This window comes from Meleagris gallopavo, chromosome 8 (genome assembly GCF_000146605.3).
Source record: "Meleagris gallopavo isolate NT-WF06-2002-E0010 breed Aviagen turkey brand Nicholas breeding stock chromosome 8, Turkey_5.1, whole genome shotgun sequence".
Classification (NCBI taxonomy): Eukaryota; Metazoa; Chordata; class Aves; order Galliformes; family Phasianidae; genus Meleagris; species Meleagris gallopavo.
The window spans coordinates 31,764,943-31,783,984 of record NC_015018.2 but is presented as its reverse complement, the minus strand read 5'-3'; the positions used below and the strand labels follow the sequence as shown (position 1 = coordinate 31,783,984).

Sequence of the window (19,042 nt, the reverse complement as noted above, 5' to 3'; positions counted from 1 at the left end):
ACTTAAAAACGTTCAAATCATACTGAGACTCACAGCCAGCTATTTGCTATGCACCAGAAATGCCCATTCCAGCAGTGCTGAGGTATGTAAATCTCAAAACTGTCAGAAAGAACCTTTCCTGTTGTAAATTTTCTGTGGTCCTTTTTTCCTCCCACGCACACAAAATCAGCTTCTGTGATCCACGGTGTTTCGCAGGAGCACTGCCAGCATTATGCCATGAGTTATTGGCATAAGCATCCTCTGATTCTCCAGGTCAGTGCAGAAACACTGCTTTCAACACCTGAACAGAGCACATACTTGCTGTGATTTCTGTGCTCAGTATTTTCTAGGAAGCAAAATCTCCCCTTTATTGTAAATAATGAATGATTAAGAAACAGCTGTTCTACACAGAAATAGACCAAACTAGACTGAGCTACAGCCAGCCACCTGAATGTAACAGATCTACCTGTCTGCATTAGAGGCAAGGTAATGCTTACAATTGTACTTATCGTGCATTTTCAAGCATTTACTCATCAAGCCAAAGCAGATTTCAAGAGAGGGTTAGCCTAGTGCTTAAGCTTAACCCAATCTCCAACTTCTTATCGCATTATAAGAAACCTGGCTGTCCTCAATATCTCCTTTTCTCCCCGAGCAGCCTGCAGCCAGTCATAAATCCCACCAAAATCAGCTTGTCCTGCCTGGCTGGTTCCTTAGGGCTGCCCCACTTCGAGGGCAGAATTAGTGGGAAAATGCAGCACACCCCTTGGAACTCATTGCTGTGAGTGACTGTCCCCATTCCCTGAGCTCTGCTGCCCTCTCCTGCATGAACTGGAAACCGATGGTTTCAGAGATTCTGGGAGGGTTTCAATGAAATACTGCATTCTTGTGGCTTCCAGAGGGGATTTGGTTATACCCTGAGGAGGGGACAGGAGCTGGAGGATGAGTGAAAACAAAGCTGGGAAGGGAAAGTGATGGTGAGAGCTTCTGAATGGAAAGAGGGGAGAGTAAATATAATAATAATAGAAAATAAATATAACAATAGTAATATATATATATATATATCCAGCCACCAGTCTGTATCTGTGAGGGAGACATCCAGTGACACAATATAAAAGTAGGCTAGCTTATCTACACTGCCTACTTACACCACCTTTTGTGCTGGCAGGTTGGAGGCACGCTGCCACAAAACAGTGAAATTTTGGAGAAAAACAAACAGTTATAAAACTTCATTGAAAATGAAAAGGTGGTGGAATCACAAAGAGAAGAATGCCCTTTGCCCCTAATTCTTCGGTGAGGAATTTGCCTGCAAAGCAGTCAGAAAGGATAAACAGATGATTTCGGTTGGGTTCAAAGAACGTCTCTTGGCTTTTTGATGAGATGGTTGTGGCATACAATAATAATGCAAAAGCTGTATGTTAGCCCAGTCCTACTAGGAGCAAAAGCTGCTACCAGAAAATATCGCATTCCAGACCGGGCGATCGCTGACAAATCGCCTTCCTGCTCTCCTGGTGTTGGAAGGCTGCTTTTTTCTTGCCATGCATCTCGGCTTGGTTTTAATCAAAACCAGGCATAAGTTAGGAAAGTGGAAAAAGAAAGCAGATGCTGAGGTAAACCGCAGAACAGAGCTGGAAGAAACTGTCATAAAGAAAAGTCTCTTTGGCTTGATAAGTATTCGAGAACTATTTTTCTAAAGGGAAAGGAGAAGGAAAACACTCAAGTTATTATTTTTCTTTCTTTTTCCAGTTTGAAAAAATAAGCTGTGCGTGCCTTCCTTTCCTAAATGTAGGGAAAAGGAAGCATTTTTCTGCAGTATTTTTCTTCAGCTCCTGTTGACAAGTTGTATAACGTAGAAACCAGCAAAAACCAGTGCTGATAATTCGCTGGAAAGTCCTCAGACTGTGGAACTGACACTTACATTTTTGGGGCGACAGCAATTTCAGGACGTTTCAGCTGCACGGTCACCTGGTGGTTGTCTCTTCCCAACTCCTCACAACTTTGTTTGCTCACACAGATTGAGGAGACAGCAAAATAACAACGCACTGAAAAGGTCAGAGTTCTCTATGGAGGAGGCTGGGAGAATTCTGGTAGCTTTGAAACTGGTTCTATCAACAAAAGTAGTCTCTCTTCGTTGTTCAGCACTGCTAAATTCTGCAGGACGGAAATCAGTGTCTCCCATTTGAGTTGTCAGATCTCTCCATTCACTGCCTATAATGAATGCTTGTCAGAAGCAAGGCATTTAGAAAGGTTAAATCTCGTATTTGGGGTCCCCTTTAAAGATCCCACCCATTCTGGCTAATTTTGAACTACAACTCTGACACTCAAAGGAAGCAGTCACAACAAAGTACAGTTATTTGCAGGCAGACAGCAAAGCCTCACTTGCTGTTTTGCCAACATCTGCCCACCCATTAGGAAAGATGAGCTTGAAAAGAACAAAGAGTTGCGCACATGACCCAAGAAAACAACTTCACTGTGTTCAAATCTTCCATCCTGCTTCAAAAACAAAATCAATTTCAGACCTTACCTTTCTGGAAAGTCAAGAATAATCCACTGTAAAGGTCAATTAGATATTCTATTAAAAGCTGTGTGTCTGTTAAAACGGCACAGGGTAAACACAAATACATGTGAAGAGTAGTCTTTTTTCACACATTATCAGAAAGTCATAAATGGATCAATGGAAGCAATACAACTGTAATGGTATTATCTGAAATCGGGTTCCCCACTAACTGATACTGCTGGGATTAACAGAGCCACAAAGCGTGCTTTTAAGTTTCATAGAATCATTAAGGTTGGAAAGATCTCTCAGATCAACAAGTCCAACAATCAACCCATGTCTCTGACCACTCAGACCATGTGACAAATTGGGTAGGTTAAAACTTAAGCACAACCAAGGCAAGCTTAGTTACCTTTCTCATCTGATTTTCAGACTCAGTAGAGAAATGTTCCACTACTGCCCGTGCTGCAGATTCAAACAGTTGAGGTACCACGTTCAGCAAACTATAGTGCATTCCAGCACTTTCCATACTCAGCAGTGTTGTTACTTTATCAACCACAGCAATTATGTACTTAGGCATATTATGGAATACAGGTTTGGGCAGGTGATCAAACCCACTTAGTCCTAAACGATCTGTGACTGTCATTGGGACCAGTAGGGAAATTGTGCCTAATACATATAAAGGGTGATCACTTCCACTTCTAAAAGCACCCATGAGCATCGTTCCAGTCCAGAAGGCAAAATAACAATTACGCAATCAGCATTCAATCCAAGTGCAACAGATGACATTTTTGCATTAAATAAAGACACACGGATTTAGAAAGTTTTTTTCTTTTATTACTGTGATAGCACTTCTATCTAAAGAAACTTTTAAATCACTTCTACACTGTATTTTCATCATAAAAGTTTCATTAGGGAATAAGCACATGGTATTCTGCACCTTCACTCTTGAAAGTATATAGAAACATTCAGTATCAAAAGGCCTTTGCCAGAGACCCAACGACAAACCATTCTGTGTAATCTGCCAAAGTCTGAGTGTGCTTACACTAAATCTCTGGTGTCCCTGTCCCACACTACTGCTATAGAAAATCAAGCAGAGGAACTCAGGAGTGCTGTTGTAGTCGATGCCAGCCTGAATTTAGCCCACTGATAAAGACATTTAATTTTGCTTAACTTTGTTGCTCACCAGCTAATACTTAAGGCAAATTTCATTGTATACTTGTTTTCCCAAGCAAGTATGTAAGTATCATTCGTAAGACACTGAACATCTTTAATGATGTATATAAGATGTGGGACAATCTATGTAAGATACGTTATCTTATCTATATAAAACATTCACTTTTAGAGCAATGAAACATTTTCAACTTGTACAAAAAACATCAGTATTGAAAATCCGAACCTTCAGTGTGTTCTCAGAAATGCTATGCTAGATTTTAATTAAAAGGTTTCCAGAGTTGAAGAGAGGTAATGAAGCTAATGCTCCTCTAAGAAGGAATATTGGATACGCATTTACAAATCTTCAAGCATAAGAAGAATCAAAGACACAATTACTTTAAGTAGTAAAGTCATGAATTACATTCAGGTGGGAAACTTCTTACACGATATGATTCTTCTCACTACTGCATACTGAACTTCAGCAGCTCCAACAACTTCCTTTAAATAATTAGCCTTTTCAGCCAAGACTTATTTTCACATGCCACAGTCTTCCATTTGCAAATGCAGTCTAACATTAGCATCCACTCTTCAGCTGCAAAATCTCTCAGTCAAACAGTAATAAATAGAAAAGACATTTCTAACGTGAGGAACAACAATGAAAACAAATATATCAACACTAAAATACTGTGGGAAGCTGTTTTCCTGCTGAAATACTGGCACAAAAGTGAAGAGAGATGCTTTCAGTAGCACCCCTAAGTATATGGACCACAAGATATGATATCATATAAAGTAATGAAAAAAAAAACATCTTTTGCTTCATCCAATGTTCTTTCCACCTCTTAATTCAGGACACATTGAAATACCCTACAAAATAGTAACTACAGAGAGAGCATTAGCATCCTTCTGAACATTTGAGGAGCCCACCTTACTACTTTTTGAGGTAGGATAATTTTCCCATCCTTTGATCCCATTAAACAGTCAAGACAAGGCAGAATTTAGTCCCTAAGGTGTGCAGGCAGTGCTCAATTGCGAATGACACCAAATATAACAATATCTTAATTGAAAAAGATGACATGTCAGAGGTTTCTGGATTGTTAGGAATCTTTCATAAGTAAGTCTGTTAAAGATTCCATTCCATCCTGGTATGAAAAAGACAACAAAGGGAACTCATGTAAAATAACAGTAATTTTAAAGAGAAAAATTGGATTTGAGAAAACAACTTTCCAGGAATGATCTGTGTGTGTTTTGTGATCTATATTTATTCTTTACATAAATTCACATTTTTTATAGTACAGACTGAATCATTTATACATATAAATACAACAGTAGTGAAGAACTATAAAGATTTGATTTTTGGAAGTAAATGGAGTAGGCTCTTGCACGGGTATGGAATGCTTTCAGCATTTTGTTCAGTTTGATTTCTGCTACAGTTGAAAAAGCTGAAAATATTCATGTATAATTTTATCATAGCCTTTTTTCCTTCTCTCTTGAAAATGTAGACAATTTAAGAACAAACAAAACAGTTCTTAAATGTGTCTCCTCACGCATTTAACATTATTTGCTCAAATCACACATGAGCTATTACAGTGATTCAAGAGAAAGCGCATTTTCACACAGTGGAATATCAATCTGATGGACAATCCAGTCTGATAGAAAAACTCCTCTTAGCAGTAAATATAGAATTGTTACTCTTCTGTCGCTTCCATCGCTTCCCCTTTAAGCTGTTTGAGCTCAACCAATAAATCTTTACCAGCTTCTCCTGCTTTTGAGGCATAGAAAATAGCTCCTTGCCTAAAGCCCAGGAGCTTCAAGCCCCTGGCATAATCTGCATAGACAGCATGGATCAGTTTATGTAAAGGAAGCATTAAGGAAGATACAAAAGCAAAATGAAAATAAGAACCCATTTTCTAAACTCACTCCTTAGCTCTCCCAAGCTGAAAATGCTGAACGTTCTACTATATGTTCTAAACCAAAAAATAGAAAAAAATGCTGCTTTAAATTCTACTACTGAATGCATATTACCATTTACCAGGCAATACGTGAAGTGCCATAAGATAAAACAGACAAATTCCACATAAGCAGAAGCATATACAGTAATATAACATCAAAATTTGTGAACAAAAACTAGTAGATCATATGGTCACCAGTTTAATGTGTCTGACATTACCTCCCATAATGGGACAGTGGCTTTTTTAATTTACAAGGAGTCATCAGTGATGACAGTCAAGTATTATTTACACGTGCATTATAATTTACTGCATACACTTAAATAAAGGTGTTAGAGCAAATGTTCAGAGTTCAAGAAGATCAGACCAGAAGGGCAGGCTGTACTGCAGAACACTTTAGATACCTTTTCAGATCACCCTGAATCCTGACCTTTAACTTCACTTGTTTTCACCTTCCCAGAATTGAAACCTTCACACAGTCAGTAGCAGTATGGTTGTCAACACAGGGCTGTCAAACCACTGACCTTACTATGTAGTCTGAAGTAACAACTTCTGAGTTCTGTAAAGAACATTTTATCATCTTACATTTATTTTTAACTTTTTATTTATTTCCCAGTGCCACTGACCTCACAGAGCATCAGGAGAAGGAGGTTTTATGTGTCTATGTAAATGATTCCTTTATACTTCTTTCCTCACACCTCCTTCAAGCACACATCGTGGAAAACAAAAGCAGAATCTTCTATTCCTGTGCAGGTTTACCTAACACTGACTCACACGAAGCTGTAAATAAGTAACACGGATGCAAAGACAGGATTTCAGAAAAAGGATATTTGTATCATCATTGACTTCAAATGCTCCATACTTCAGACAAGCTTCAACAAATAAAGCCGCTCTATCAATGTATCTCATACTGCAAAATGGGGGGGAAAAAAGGAATTATTTGCTAGGACAGGAAAACAGAAAAATATTCAATATTGCATCAAAACAGTTGCACAAAGACTTTCTAAAAGTTTGCATGTAGCTCTGGAATGGCAGATCTCTTCTGCACTGACAGCTGTACTGGGCTTCTGAACATCACCGGGGTTAAAACAGTACCACCACTGAGCTGCCACCATGACATATGTTCACACTCCCACATCACACACACACACACACACACCACAAAACACACATTGAAATAGAAACAAATGTCTAAAAGCAAATTGTAGGCCCTCTCCTTCCCCCTTCACTTCTAAGCTGCTGTGTTCATAAAACACAGATGATAGTTTCAGTTTTACCTGTGCAACATCTCTGCAACTTTTGTAAAGCATCCAAGTGACAAGAGGACAAGAATGGCTTTGGACTTCTGGTTGATTTGTGGAGAGCAAAGGTGATCCACCCAACGCTTTAACACATCAGCACACTCCTCTGAGTTCAAGCGAACCTTCAGGAGATGGAAAAATGATTATGAATTCAAACTAAACAGAGCTTTCTTTCACTTCTTCCAGTCCTTCGGGCAGAAGGAAAAGCATCTCAAATTACCAATTTTATTTCAAAAAGTGTCCTAATCCTTTGAGCAAATACAATAAAGAAAAAAAGAATTACACAGATATATCAGAAGTCCACTCAGGTCACTCAGTATTTAAATGTGCTTAACTTCTTTTTTTCCTTTTTTCTTTATTTCTTTTTTCTTTAAATAAGACTTTACTAAAACCTCAGGTATTACGATGTTGGGAATGCTTATTTTTTACTGAAGACTGAAGGACAATGCATCTTTATTTTTCTTAAGAGAGAGAATGATCCATTTAGAAAATCTGAGAAAGTTTTTTTCCATACTTTCTGCAGGAGAAATAGACTGACTCAAATATAATCCTCAGTGACTCGTTTCCTACACAATTTAATATAGAGTATTAATGCTAAGTCGAGGTACTTTTACAGGTACATGATTTTATAATGTGTACATACTGAAACCAAAGTTGGTGCTAATGTGGTTGGTGCTAATGTTAAAATCAGAACAAATGCTACATGGAACTCTGCACTAAATCACTGTCTAATTATTTATCCACTTCCAGGAATGGGTTTCTGCACTTCACAATGAATTCTCTGTCGTTGTGACTATATACAGTTTCATAAATTGAAGTTAGAAAACTCAGTATTCCAACCATTTTTTGGGCCCAATCTTGTCATTTGGATCACTAGGGCAGACCACAGTAGTCAAAAGGCTGAAGGATCTGTGAGTGCTAGCTAAACACATTGGCTTCTTGTAGCTTAAAACATGGAAAGAACAAATATTATTTTCAGATTGATCCTTCAGTTTTTTAACTTTGGAGATCTTAATACTATCACTGTCCTTCATACCTATGGAGGTCATTCATGTTAGGACAGCAAAAGCAGAGAAACTGCATACCTTTGCAAGCCATGCTGCACGATTCCATTCACCATAAGTTTGCAGGTAGCGACAAGCATCAGCAGCCTTATCTATCAGACACAGCAACTGAACACCCTCTGGAAAATAAGAAATTAGAATATATAATAAGGAATAAAAGTGTTACTATACAACTGTGAGAAGACCATTCACCACCAGAAAAAGATATCTCTATTAAGTATACCTCCTTCCTAGCATTCCTCCATTTTACGTATGCCACAGGAAAGGACACATTCCACTCCCTGTGGCATTACAAGCATTAATAACAAACAGAATTGCTAATTTATAAGCAAACAAAATTCAAGTCCCATTTTACCTGAGAGCTTTCCATTAGCTATCATGTTGGTTGCTACCAGCTTGATGGTGCTTTGAGACGGACCTGATGATGTGACAGTTGTTACCAAGCAAGCTTTGAGTGAATCACAGTAGTAATGTGCATTCTCTGAACTTGTTTCTAACAGCAGCTGTACTGCTCTGTCAGTCTGACAAGAGAAAAACATACAGCTTTGACTTCAAGTCATTCACTCTCAAACAGAAGTCTATACATATATATATTTTTTACTCTTTTTAACACATGAAACAAACAACAAAAGTTATTCAAAAGCAGACTATAGAGATATGTAGCAGGGTAGTAATGGTTATAGCTTTATTTCAGTACAGCAAACTTAGGATAGCATTCATCATACATATAATGTTTAACCACAGTCTAGGAGTTCTACTAGGGGCAGAAGGAAAGTTTAATTGAGAACATTTCTTTCCTTGAATCTTAGCAAAGTTATAAAAGGAAGAGAAGCACTTAAAATAAGCAGAGGAGAAATATAATCGTAGAGATATAAAAACCAGGATCTGAACAGTTGATTTGATAGCTGGTATTTTGAAACAAAGGAGGAATTCATCCGTTTAAATGTTAGGCATCTCAAGACAGCCATTGACTCTACAGTAGCTGCTTAAGAGCTGAACCACGGAGGCTCACACACCAACTACACACACCTGCTTCTGAATGAACCACCACAGATGGACCACCACTGCCACTTCACCGTAATGAGGTAATGTTTCTGCCATTTTTACACATATTTGCTGCTGTGCTCAAACACACAGTGGTACAGAAGTCATTTAGATTTAAATTATTCATATCAGGGGCTCAGTAAGCAGCTCTCTACAGTGTTTTACTGCTCAGTACAGACCCATCAGATCAGAGACACTGCAGTGAAAGCTCAGACGCCTGTTATTACCTATGAGAGTACTATGTGCAGACTGAGTTAGACCAAAGATACTCTGTTTGTTAGACTTTTGGATAATTCAAAATGTAATTTTTCTTTTCCAGTCCCAGGAATACAAGGAAATAAGGTTCCCATGAAAATGATACATACATTATAATACACCATGCAGTCACATGGAGGCTACAGCATAATAACACATTAAGACAGCAAAAAGTATGTAGTGGGATGAAACAACATGAGATAAAACAGACATTAGCTGAATAGGAGAAAAATATAAAACAGAGAAGAAGGACACAACATTCAAATGTTACCCACAAACCTGGCCCAAGAGAAGAAGCTGGTCAGCACATTTCCTGGTATGATCATATGTTGATCTCTTCACCTCCTGGAGATTTACCCTTTCGAGCTGAAATTTCTGCATGAAGAAGAATTATTAAGAATGTAAGACTAAGAGAAGAGAGAAAAGCGAGCAAATACTTGGGGAATTCTAAAAAACTCCTATTTAAATAACAGGGAATGACTTAATTCAGAGTTGTGTGCTTACAACAGAAGTGAAATATACATCTTAAGGCTTTTCCCTGCATAATTTGCAATTCCTTGGAATACCTGAAAGTAATGACTTTCACATAGTATGTCATAGCATATATCCAATGGATTGACCAGCTGTTCTTGAAGGATAACTGCATCTGTTGGTTTTGCAGGTTTTTCCTGGGATAAACTGTGCAAATAGTGGGCAGCAATGGTCCAGAAATGCAGTTCAGACTCATCTCCATACAGTCTGAGAAAACAGAATTCAGCATGAGAAACAAGACAGTATTTTTAAGATAGAAATATTATACATCTAACTTGTCTTTTTACAAGGGGAGTTGCATTATTGTGGGCACAGTTTTGCATTATCAGTGGGACAGACTCCAAGAAAAGATTCAGACAGATAGGAGGTTGGCCAAAAGACTTTCACAACAGCAAATAAACTCACTGAATTTTCAGCTTGTAAGTGGTGGATTTTTTTAAACTATTATTTTACTTTTAAACAACAACATCGTTTACTAACTAAAAGAAAGTTGCTAAGAATTGTTTGAAAACACATCTCAGGATACAGATCAATACAGAGCTGCACCACAAAAAACAAAAAAAAAGAAATAAAATGGAAATAGGCCCTCCCCTGCTTACACAATCTATTGTATGTTTTAAGGTTCTCGATTATGGCCTTGGAGTGCTGTACAAGTGTTATGTTTAATACATAAGAGCAGAAATACATTTATGAAAGCATCAAGAAGACCAAAGGAGGATCTGTATATGCAGTAAGCAAATAAAACTCTCTCAGCTATGTAACATTTCCACTTTCAGTCCTGAAAACACTGTAACAGATGCACAGCAAAGTACTTCAGCAGCTTCAGTGTGCTAACCCAGAATTAGCTGGCACCTTAAATTTTGACATATTCTATGCATTAAATGGATAAGGATTTTATTCTGACATATTTCATACAGTTCTCTGAATATCTGTTACCTGGCAATTAGGAGACATCTCTGCAAAAGAGTAAACTCTGGATCAAGCAGAAGTTTCTTGATGTCACTGCAAAAGGAAAAATCCTTAAAATGCTGTGCAAGATTTTTGATAGCATATATTAAAAAAAACAAAACAGAACTAAAAACGTATCATTTCTTTTCAGAAGTGATAATAATTTATCTATCAAAGTAATTGCAACAACCATTTAATGACATGTAATAATCACAGTGAGCAACTTACTCTACCTGTTTAGTACCAACAGTCAGTCTGTCAGGAACACCTTACCCTTGCAATAAAGGAAGCAACCACAAGGGTGTATACAATGCTGTAATTCAGTCTGCACTGATTCTACAAATTACAAAATTAATTCAATTACAAATAATTACATAATTACACAGTGTACGAAGTGAGAGCTTTTATATATTTTTCAAAGTGGCTAAAAATACTCTTATTTTTTTTGCCATCCTATTAAATGAAAGAAAAGAGAAAATGGAAAAGCTTCCAATCTAATGGTCATAGTTCAAGCAGAATGCCAAAAACCTGTTTTCTTTGCAAGCAGAGCAGAGAACATGAACATTACATGCTGGAAGTCTATCTCCAGTAGAGTATTTTTTACAAGAGTCTTTCTTTTCCTTCTGAGAGCTTAAATATCTCAACAAACCTTGGAGAAGCAGTATAGATTAACAAACTACAGCATGTCATGAGCCAATTACAAATTACACACTAATTCTAATCAGTACCTTTAAATCTTTTGCTGGCAGTCACTACTACAGTGTTAAACATTCAGTACTGACTTCCATCAGACTTTATGTGGTCAGAACAACACATTTTGACTGCTGGGTCAATATTTAACCAACTACTTTGAGACAGGTTGCCTATATAAAAAGAACTGTTTTGTATTATAGTTTATTCCTTAATGAGAGAACATATTTTTTCCCCCCTTCCTCTGAACTCACTAGCTTAATAAAACACGAAAGAGAAAACTCTTACTTTGACAGTGAATTCAGCTGCTCTTGAATCAGATTTTTGATGTTTTCATCCTCTGGATAATCGCTGCATTAAAAAAAAAAAAAAGTCCATTAGCAAGATTACATATTATTTGTAAAGGAATTGTATTACTCTTAGTAAAAAAAAACCAAACAAACAAGAGTATATATGGATATATGAAACCGATCCAGTATACTTGCAAAGAAAGCCTTCCTGCAAGGTTTTTGTCTAGTCACTAATTTCATGACAGTCATCAAAGACTGTCTGTTCTCACTCAACCTCAGAGTCAGAACAACCGATCTTTCTTTTTCCTCTGTTTTTTTTTAACACTTGAAATTAATGAAAATGCCAACACCAAGCCCAGAGAGGCTGTGGATGCCTCATCCCTGGAAGCAGTCAAGACCAGGCTGGATGAAGCCCTGGGCAGCCTGGTCTAGTACCAGATCTGCAGGTTGGTGGCCCTGCCTGTGACAGGGGGTTGGAACTTGATCATCTTTTCAACCCAAGCCATTCTATGATTTCAATACTGAAAGCTTAGCAGTTATACTCTTGTAATGCAACTCTTTCTTAAACATTAAACCTTTTGTTCCTGTTTTTTCTTCCCTGTTTGCAGTCTTATCTTCAATCCATACCCCTATGCCTTACTCATTCTACAAAACAGATGTTCCCTAAACATCTGCAAATGCTATGTCTCTCTAGTAGTAATCTCACCCTCTTTGCAACATCTGAATTATGAATTTCCACGTATCCTTTTAATGAAAATTTTGTAAGACTTTAATTCCTCTTTCTTCTTTTATTTATCCCATGACCTACTGCTCATTTACTGTCAAGAAGTTATTTGCTGTACATGCTTCATATTTATTCATATCAAGTCAGAGAATAATATAAGCTTATGTGTTTATTACCTTAGAGCACAATTCTTATATACTCCTAGTTGTGTACTGCAGTATCTTTTGAGCATGTACTTATATTGCATTTACAATTTTGTTTTATGGGTCAGTGATCACCAACTGTAAACAAATGCAGTAAAGGACAAAGAAAGGTGCTCCCGCCTATGGTGTGAAATATAGCTCACTAAAAGTAACTATACATCTTTTAGACATCACTTAGGACACCTTCACTTACACTTTAGGGATCAACTCTGATTGTTCTTAAGCTAACTTCTTGAAAAACAGAACACACTGATGATTTCTGAAGTAATATAACCTGTAAATAACAAATCGTTGGCAGTACCTTGAAGCAGAAATCTTTTTTCAGCAGCTAACGGCTACTGAAAGTCAAGGATACACAATATTTGACCTTAAAGCCTTTCCTATTTATTACTTTCCAAGTGACGCTATTATCTTTCTGAGTGTCCCAGAGAGTGAGGAAGGCTTGCTAAGAGTTATTCACAAAAGAATACTGATAAAAGATATACAAGTAGAACTCAAAAAGACACCTCCTTACATATTCATAACATCCAGAGAATATTTTTCATTCCATGGCTGATGCAACAAGAATGCTTTTAAAGCTAAGGAAGCCCTTGGAACAAGTAGATAGGGACACCATGCAGGTTCTGAAACAAACAGAAAAGATTCAGTGTTGAATGGCAAAGTGCAATAACACTCTGTTAGGTAAACCATTAAATGTACCACCTTGTTTGTAAGCACCAGAAGAGAATCATAAGTCATACAGTCACATATTTACACACAGCACGCCTTACTGGAGATAAAAGCTTATTGATACATTTAAGCAACAGCATTTTGTAGAAGGCACAGGGTTATCAACCATGCTCAAATGAGAATTTCAGGACATCCCATATCGAATTTAGTTACAGACTTCTGGAACACGACACACTAACATCGAGCAGAGCCATATATAATAATTACTGCTGCCACAAGGGCGTGCTTGAAAGTAAGCACAGCTATACCAAATGCACTGTAATGTGCATTTTACTTTCAAATTGCAATCAGAGCTTCTGCAACATACCTCGTAAGTTGATACCCATTACCCCAAAGGGATGCTGTGAAGTTAAATACCTGCTTATATTTGCAAAGAAAAAAGATGAAAATTATAGCACTACCTCTGTTATACAAATATAGAGGTCAGAGACTCTGTATTCAGGATAAGGTTTGGATGATATGCAGTCACTGATACCCAGTGACGTATGGGTAAAACAGGTATCAACCAGCTACACTATCTAAAAACTAACTATAAATATTCAGAAATTCCAGTACTCTGCATGTACTGAATGGTGTAGGAATCCTGTAAATGTGTTTCTATAATTAAAAGATTGTAACAGCACAGAGGAAGGCAACCTTAGTCCTGGCATATCCTAACGTCAGTGTGCTTGGTTTTGAACATTAATTTTTATAGTTCAATATTACAGAACATTCATTTGATTTAAAAAAATGGCTGTGATAAATGATGTTTTTCCCCAAACACTCCACACCATAATTTCCCACATCACTATTTTTTTTATGAGCATCATAATCAGAATCTATTGGCTTTAAGGAGATTAATGAGTCAAGGCAGCACTGACAAAAAGAAAAATCACAACAAAAGCAGTTATTTATAACAGCAGAAAAAAAGGAAAGAACTCCTCACATTCCTCAGAAGTTCAATAATGAGGCATTTTAATTATTTCCTGATTTGAAAGCTCTAGGGAACCTGTGCAGATGGGCCTGGGCTACAAGTGAAACAGTAAAAAAAGAGAAGGTGAAGGTGGTTAATGAAAGCCCTCACAATCAATCTTGTCTTTCTCTAAAGAAAGGGAGCTTCATAAGACGTCCAAGACATTATGAAAAGCCTCCTCATAACCCCCCAGCCTTTTGTTCTGGGCTCAAGATCACAGACGCAGACCATATTCACTCTTCTTTTTTATAGGGCACTATGAGCATCAGGAAATATAATCTTTCTGCATAGCTGCCTTGGAAAGAGTGGGATTCAGTAACAATACCAAAGATTTATTTATCCATGAATAGTTTTACGTTCATCAGTTTGCTATTAATAATGTTTCTTGGTAAAATTGACTCTTGTGATTCAAACTCCTTTTCCTTTGAGGACACCTCTGTGCAACTACAGCTGCCTGTCTCCCTGCAGAGCAGACTGGCCTCACCTTGCAAAAAGTCCTCAGGAGGTCAAATGCACACTATTCTCCTGTGATAAGTGACCAAAACTTACCATTTTACTGTATTTTAAGCCATACTTTACACTGGGAGTCAACCTTCTCTGATAAATCATATTTCAAAACTCAGAAGAATTTCTTTGAATTTCTTTTTTTTTTTTCCCCAATTAGAAAGCATTTTTTGATATATGTTTTGAAGAATCTACATTAAGCACATGCCAGCAGGCAGTCCGTTTTAGTCTTGCAATATATGAACTCCTGCAGATTTTGTTTTTCTAGTAATAAGAAAAGAAGGCTAAATACCTAGCTACAGCAAGATTAAAGAGAATTGATTTTTGATGTCCGAGAAACAACGTGCCATTAGACCAAACTGCTTGTTTGACAGCTGAAATACAAAGAGTTTATTTTAATCAAAGTAACCTAAATGGTTACCAGCTTACAAAACAACACTGATACTTTTAAGCCTCCAGGTGAAGAAACTTAATATGAAGCAAAAGAAAGTAGTATGTATTATTCACATAAGGATTCTGTGCAAATGTACTCAAAGCACAAATACAACTCTGTTACAACTGCCAGTGTGGTCTGTCATAAGAAAAGCAAAGGATGTCAGCTGACAGAACTGTCAGTCCAGCAAGGTTCCTTAGTTACTGGGTTGTAAGCAGCTTGCCAGAAAGGAACTGTAATGTACTGAGTCATGACAGGGACTTGGTTTTAATTTTCATTTGGAGTTTCCCAGATGAATAACAGAATTGTGCATGTGGAGGAATCTATTAGGTAGTATTACTTATGTACCTTATGATCAATCACTGATTATTTACCACATTCAATTTGCTTTTTTAGATGAAAACTGACACAGATTCAAATAAAAATATTTATCCAGTACAGCAGCAATCTACACAAAGCATTACTCATTTTGGATAGCAACTCACTGCAGTCAACTGATTCCTAATTCAAAAACAGTATTCTCTAACTCAGAATTTTCTGTGTTTACCATTTATCTGCATAGTTTGATTCATTTTAGTTGCAACTGTGAAAAACAGTACAGGGATACCTAATCATCCACATATGACAATTTTATTTCCTACTGAAGTTGTAGAACATTTTTAGCATTCTCTTTCAGAATGAAATATCTAGCAGTGAATAGCAAAACAGAAAACAACATACCTAATAAGTCTTGTTCATCCATTCTAATACACGATGGTTTCATAGACATCTCCAGAACTCTAATGCACCCATCATCTGATGCCAGGATCACTTTGTCTGAAGTGCACCAATCTACATCCAGGATTCGGTAATTCACATTTCTGCCGCTTCTTAAACTGCTCACCATCTGTACCTTGAAAAGTTGAGATATTTTTCACTTTTAGTAGGATCTCCATCATACTGTGTAAGACTCTGTCACGTGCTCTGAGGCATGCCACAAGATTTGCAATAAAATGTGAAGTTAGTTGTAAATCATTTCAGTCTCGGTCTCCTCTGGAGAGCTGGCAATGCTCAAACCTTTAAGCAAGGCACTTAGTTGCCCTAAACCAATATTTTTTCCCCAATCAGTAACTATGAAAATATTCTTTTTGAACACAACTATATAACTCTCCTTTTGTTATCTTTCTCATACTAAAATTTCCATGGCAAATTGGGGAAATCCTTTGTCAACTCCAATCCTTTGCTTCTGCTTTGATGCCTTTATGCTAGATTAACTCATATTCTTTCACAAACTTCCTCGATAAATACTGAACTTGCCTATAAATACACTTAAACATAATATTAACATAGTATTATGGGAATGTGATGATTAATTATTCACAAAAAATAAAAACCAACCTGAGATATGTTTTAACAGCTGAACTACGTTTTTATGTCAGAAATTTGCAACCCTCCTGCAATACCAACTGGTATATATGTTGCCTCCTGTCATACACAACTGTCACCCAGATATCACAAATAGGTAAAACTTAATCTTTGACTTTTCCTGATTTTCAGAAGCAATACATATAGTTTGCAAAGAAACACGTAACAAAACACAACCAATGTTTACCTCTTTTGAATCCCAAACTTCTGCTCCATCATTGTACATAGCAATAAGTTTTTGATTTCCTTTCCCTGGAGCAAAACGTATCTTTTTCACCCAGCTTCGGTGCGTAGGTATCCCCCTAAGAACAGCATAGCACAAGAATTATTATCAATCATGCTACAGCTAACACTGTGGGCAGTTTCATCCCTTCTGTGAATACTACACATTATGATATGGTACAGAGAAAGAACTGAGAAGGAGAACAATCCATATAATCAAAATAGGTACATCTGGCTATCCAAAATATCATGAAAGTAAAAAAGTATTTGTTTGTTTCAGGCATTTAACATCACTTAAAATTTTGAGAAGCCACTGCAGATTTAACATGCGAATGGTATCTAGCAAAACTGAAATATTTGATAAAATATTTTGATAAAATTTTCACCTGAAAACACAAAAAATAAGATGTAAAGAATTGTACTGCATTTTCTGAAATTGTATTTCAAAATACTTCTGTTTTTCCCCTCAAACACCTCTTACAGTGAAGAGCAAACATGAGGGACTAAAACCATTTTATTCTAACACTCATTATCACAAGCTTGCCAGACATCATTTGCATTCATACCTGGATACTCTGGCTTTCAAATCCCAGAAGTTTAAGTTTCCATCAACATCTCCAAGAACCAGGGTATCCCCTTTCCAGGCAATACATGTAATGCTACCCATACTTCCCTGGAAATATTTCAGAAGCAGGATAAAATCTTACAGTAAGTAGAGCCAAACAGGAATAAACATGAAAACTTTAGTATTTAATTAAAAAAAAAATATGGATGAAATTACAAATGCTTCTCAGTTAAAAACTGAAAGAATTCTATTCACGGTCAGTGATCCCCATGGGAAATTTTGGATTTAAAGCAATAGAAATCAGCTCTCTATCTCTCGTCACAACGAAATGCCAATGTGACAGTCCTCAATTATTAAACAATACTAGCATATGCTAAAACAAAGAACAAAAATGAAACAATTCTTATTTGCAGGAATTAAAAGAAGGAATAAAAGGAAATTAAGTTTCTCCAACTTGACAGCTCTCAGCTTCATTTTATGTAGATCAGAAGTAATGAATCTGTAAACATATTCATAAACTTTTCCATAGTTTTGGGATCATATCTAAACATTACACAAGAGATTGAAACTTACATCAGGAGGAATTCTTGCACTATCTTTCACTGAGTTTCCTTCTACTGTGAGATGATAGACCTGCCCATCAGCATCTGTAAACACAAAGTGCTCCCTGGCAGAAATGTTCTGGCTCAGCTCAGATTTACTTTCGGCTTCCTGTAACAAGCTTGAAAAAGAACACAGTGAGGCAGAAGTGTTTGTTTCTTGAAATCAGAATTGCAACACTTAACTCATTTATACACTCCTGGAAAAGTTCATGGGGCAAAAGAAGAACTTTAAGAATGATGCAACTAATGGTCTGCAACAGACACTGGTTCCACTTGGTACACTTTTTCTCACTCTGCAGTAAATCAGAGATCAATGCTGAAAGTTCAAGAGTGGCACAGAAAGTTGTTTTGCCTGGTAGGTACTCAACAATCAGTTGGAAAATACGCCGTTTTTTAGAACAACAGCATACGGGGAAATCAACAACTGATAAATCACAGCACTAAATCTGAATCAGAAATACCTGATAACAGAAGATTCAACGCTGCTAACTTCAGTATCCGATGCGACTGTCTGCCGGGCCATGGCTTCCCGGGCTGCAAGCTGCTTCTTTCTCAGGCTTTTCAGGTTATGAGAAGGTGACCACTCCTGCAAAAATTTGTTTAAAAAAAAATGAAAAATACAAATCATAGAATTACAGAACCGTTTGAGTTGGAAGGGACCTTCAAGGATCACTCGGTCCAACTCCACTGCAATGAACGCGACATCTCCAACTAGATCAGGCTGCTCACAACCCATCCAGCCCAACCTTGGACATCTTCAGGGATGGGCCATCCACCTCCCTGTGCAGCCTGTTCCACTGATTCACTATTCCTTACTGTAAAAAAGCTTTTTAATGTTTGCTCCTAGAACTCACAGAGGAAATGTCTGTTAATTATAATGGTTTCAATGAAGATTGCCTTCTCTGACACATTCCTTCATCACCCAAAAGACAGACCAAGTATCTAGCAGTATCTCCTTTCTCTTTTCTACTTCCTCTATTTGGTAACAGATGGGAGGGAAGGAGAAAAAA

At 37.2% G+C, this 19,042-nt stretch overlaps 1 protein-coding gene across 1 annotated transcript; it reads right to left on the bottom strand.

The window, feature by feature from the left end:
• Window positions 1–3,561: 3,561 nt before the first annotated feature.
• On the bottom strand, window positions 3,562–18,660 carry LOC104912087 (WD repeat-containing protein 11). Its single transcript, XM_019617901.2, has 15 exons — window positions 18,494–18,660; window positions 18,004–18,151; window positions 17,432–17,538; window positions 16,831–16,945; window positions 15,960–16,131; window positions 13,136–13,244; window positions 11,693–11,755; window positions 10,703–10,768; window positions 9,802–9,973; window positions 9,515–9,610; window positions 8,292–8,457; window positions 7,958–8,055; window positions 6,849–6,994; window positions 6,402–6,481; window positions 3,562–5,477 (listed from the first exon to the last, which is right to left on the bottom strand). The coding sequence occupies exons 1-15, from the start codon at window positions 18,658–18,660 to the stop codon at window positions 5,311–5,313; spliced, it is 1,872 nt and encodes a 623-aa protein (XP_019473446.1). The 3' UTR covers window positions 3,562–5,310.
• Between the last annotated feature and the right edge of the window lie 382 nt (window positions 18,661–19,042).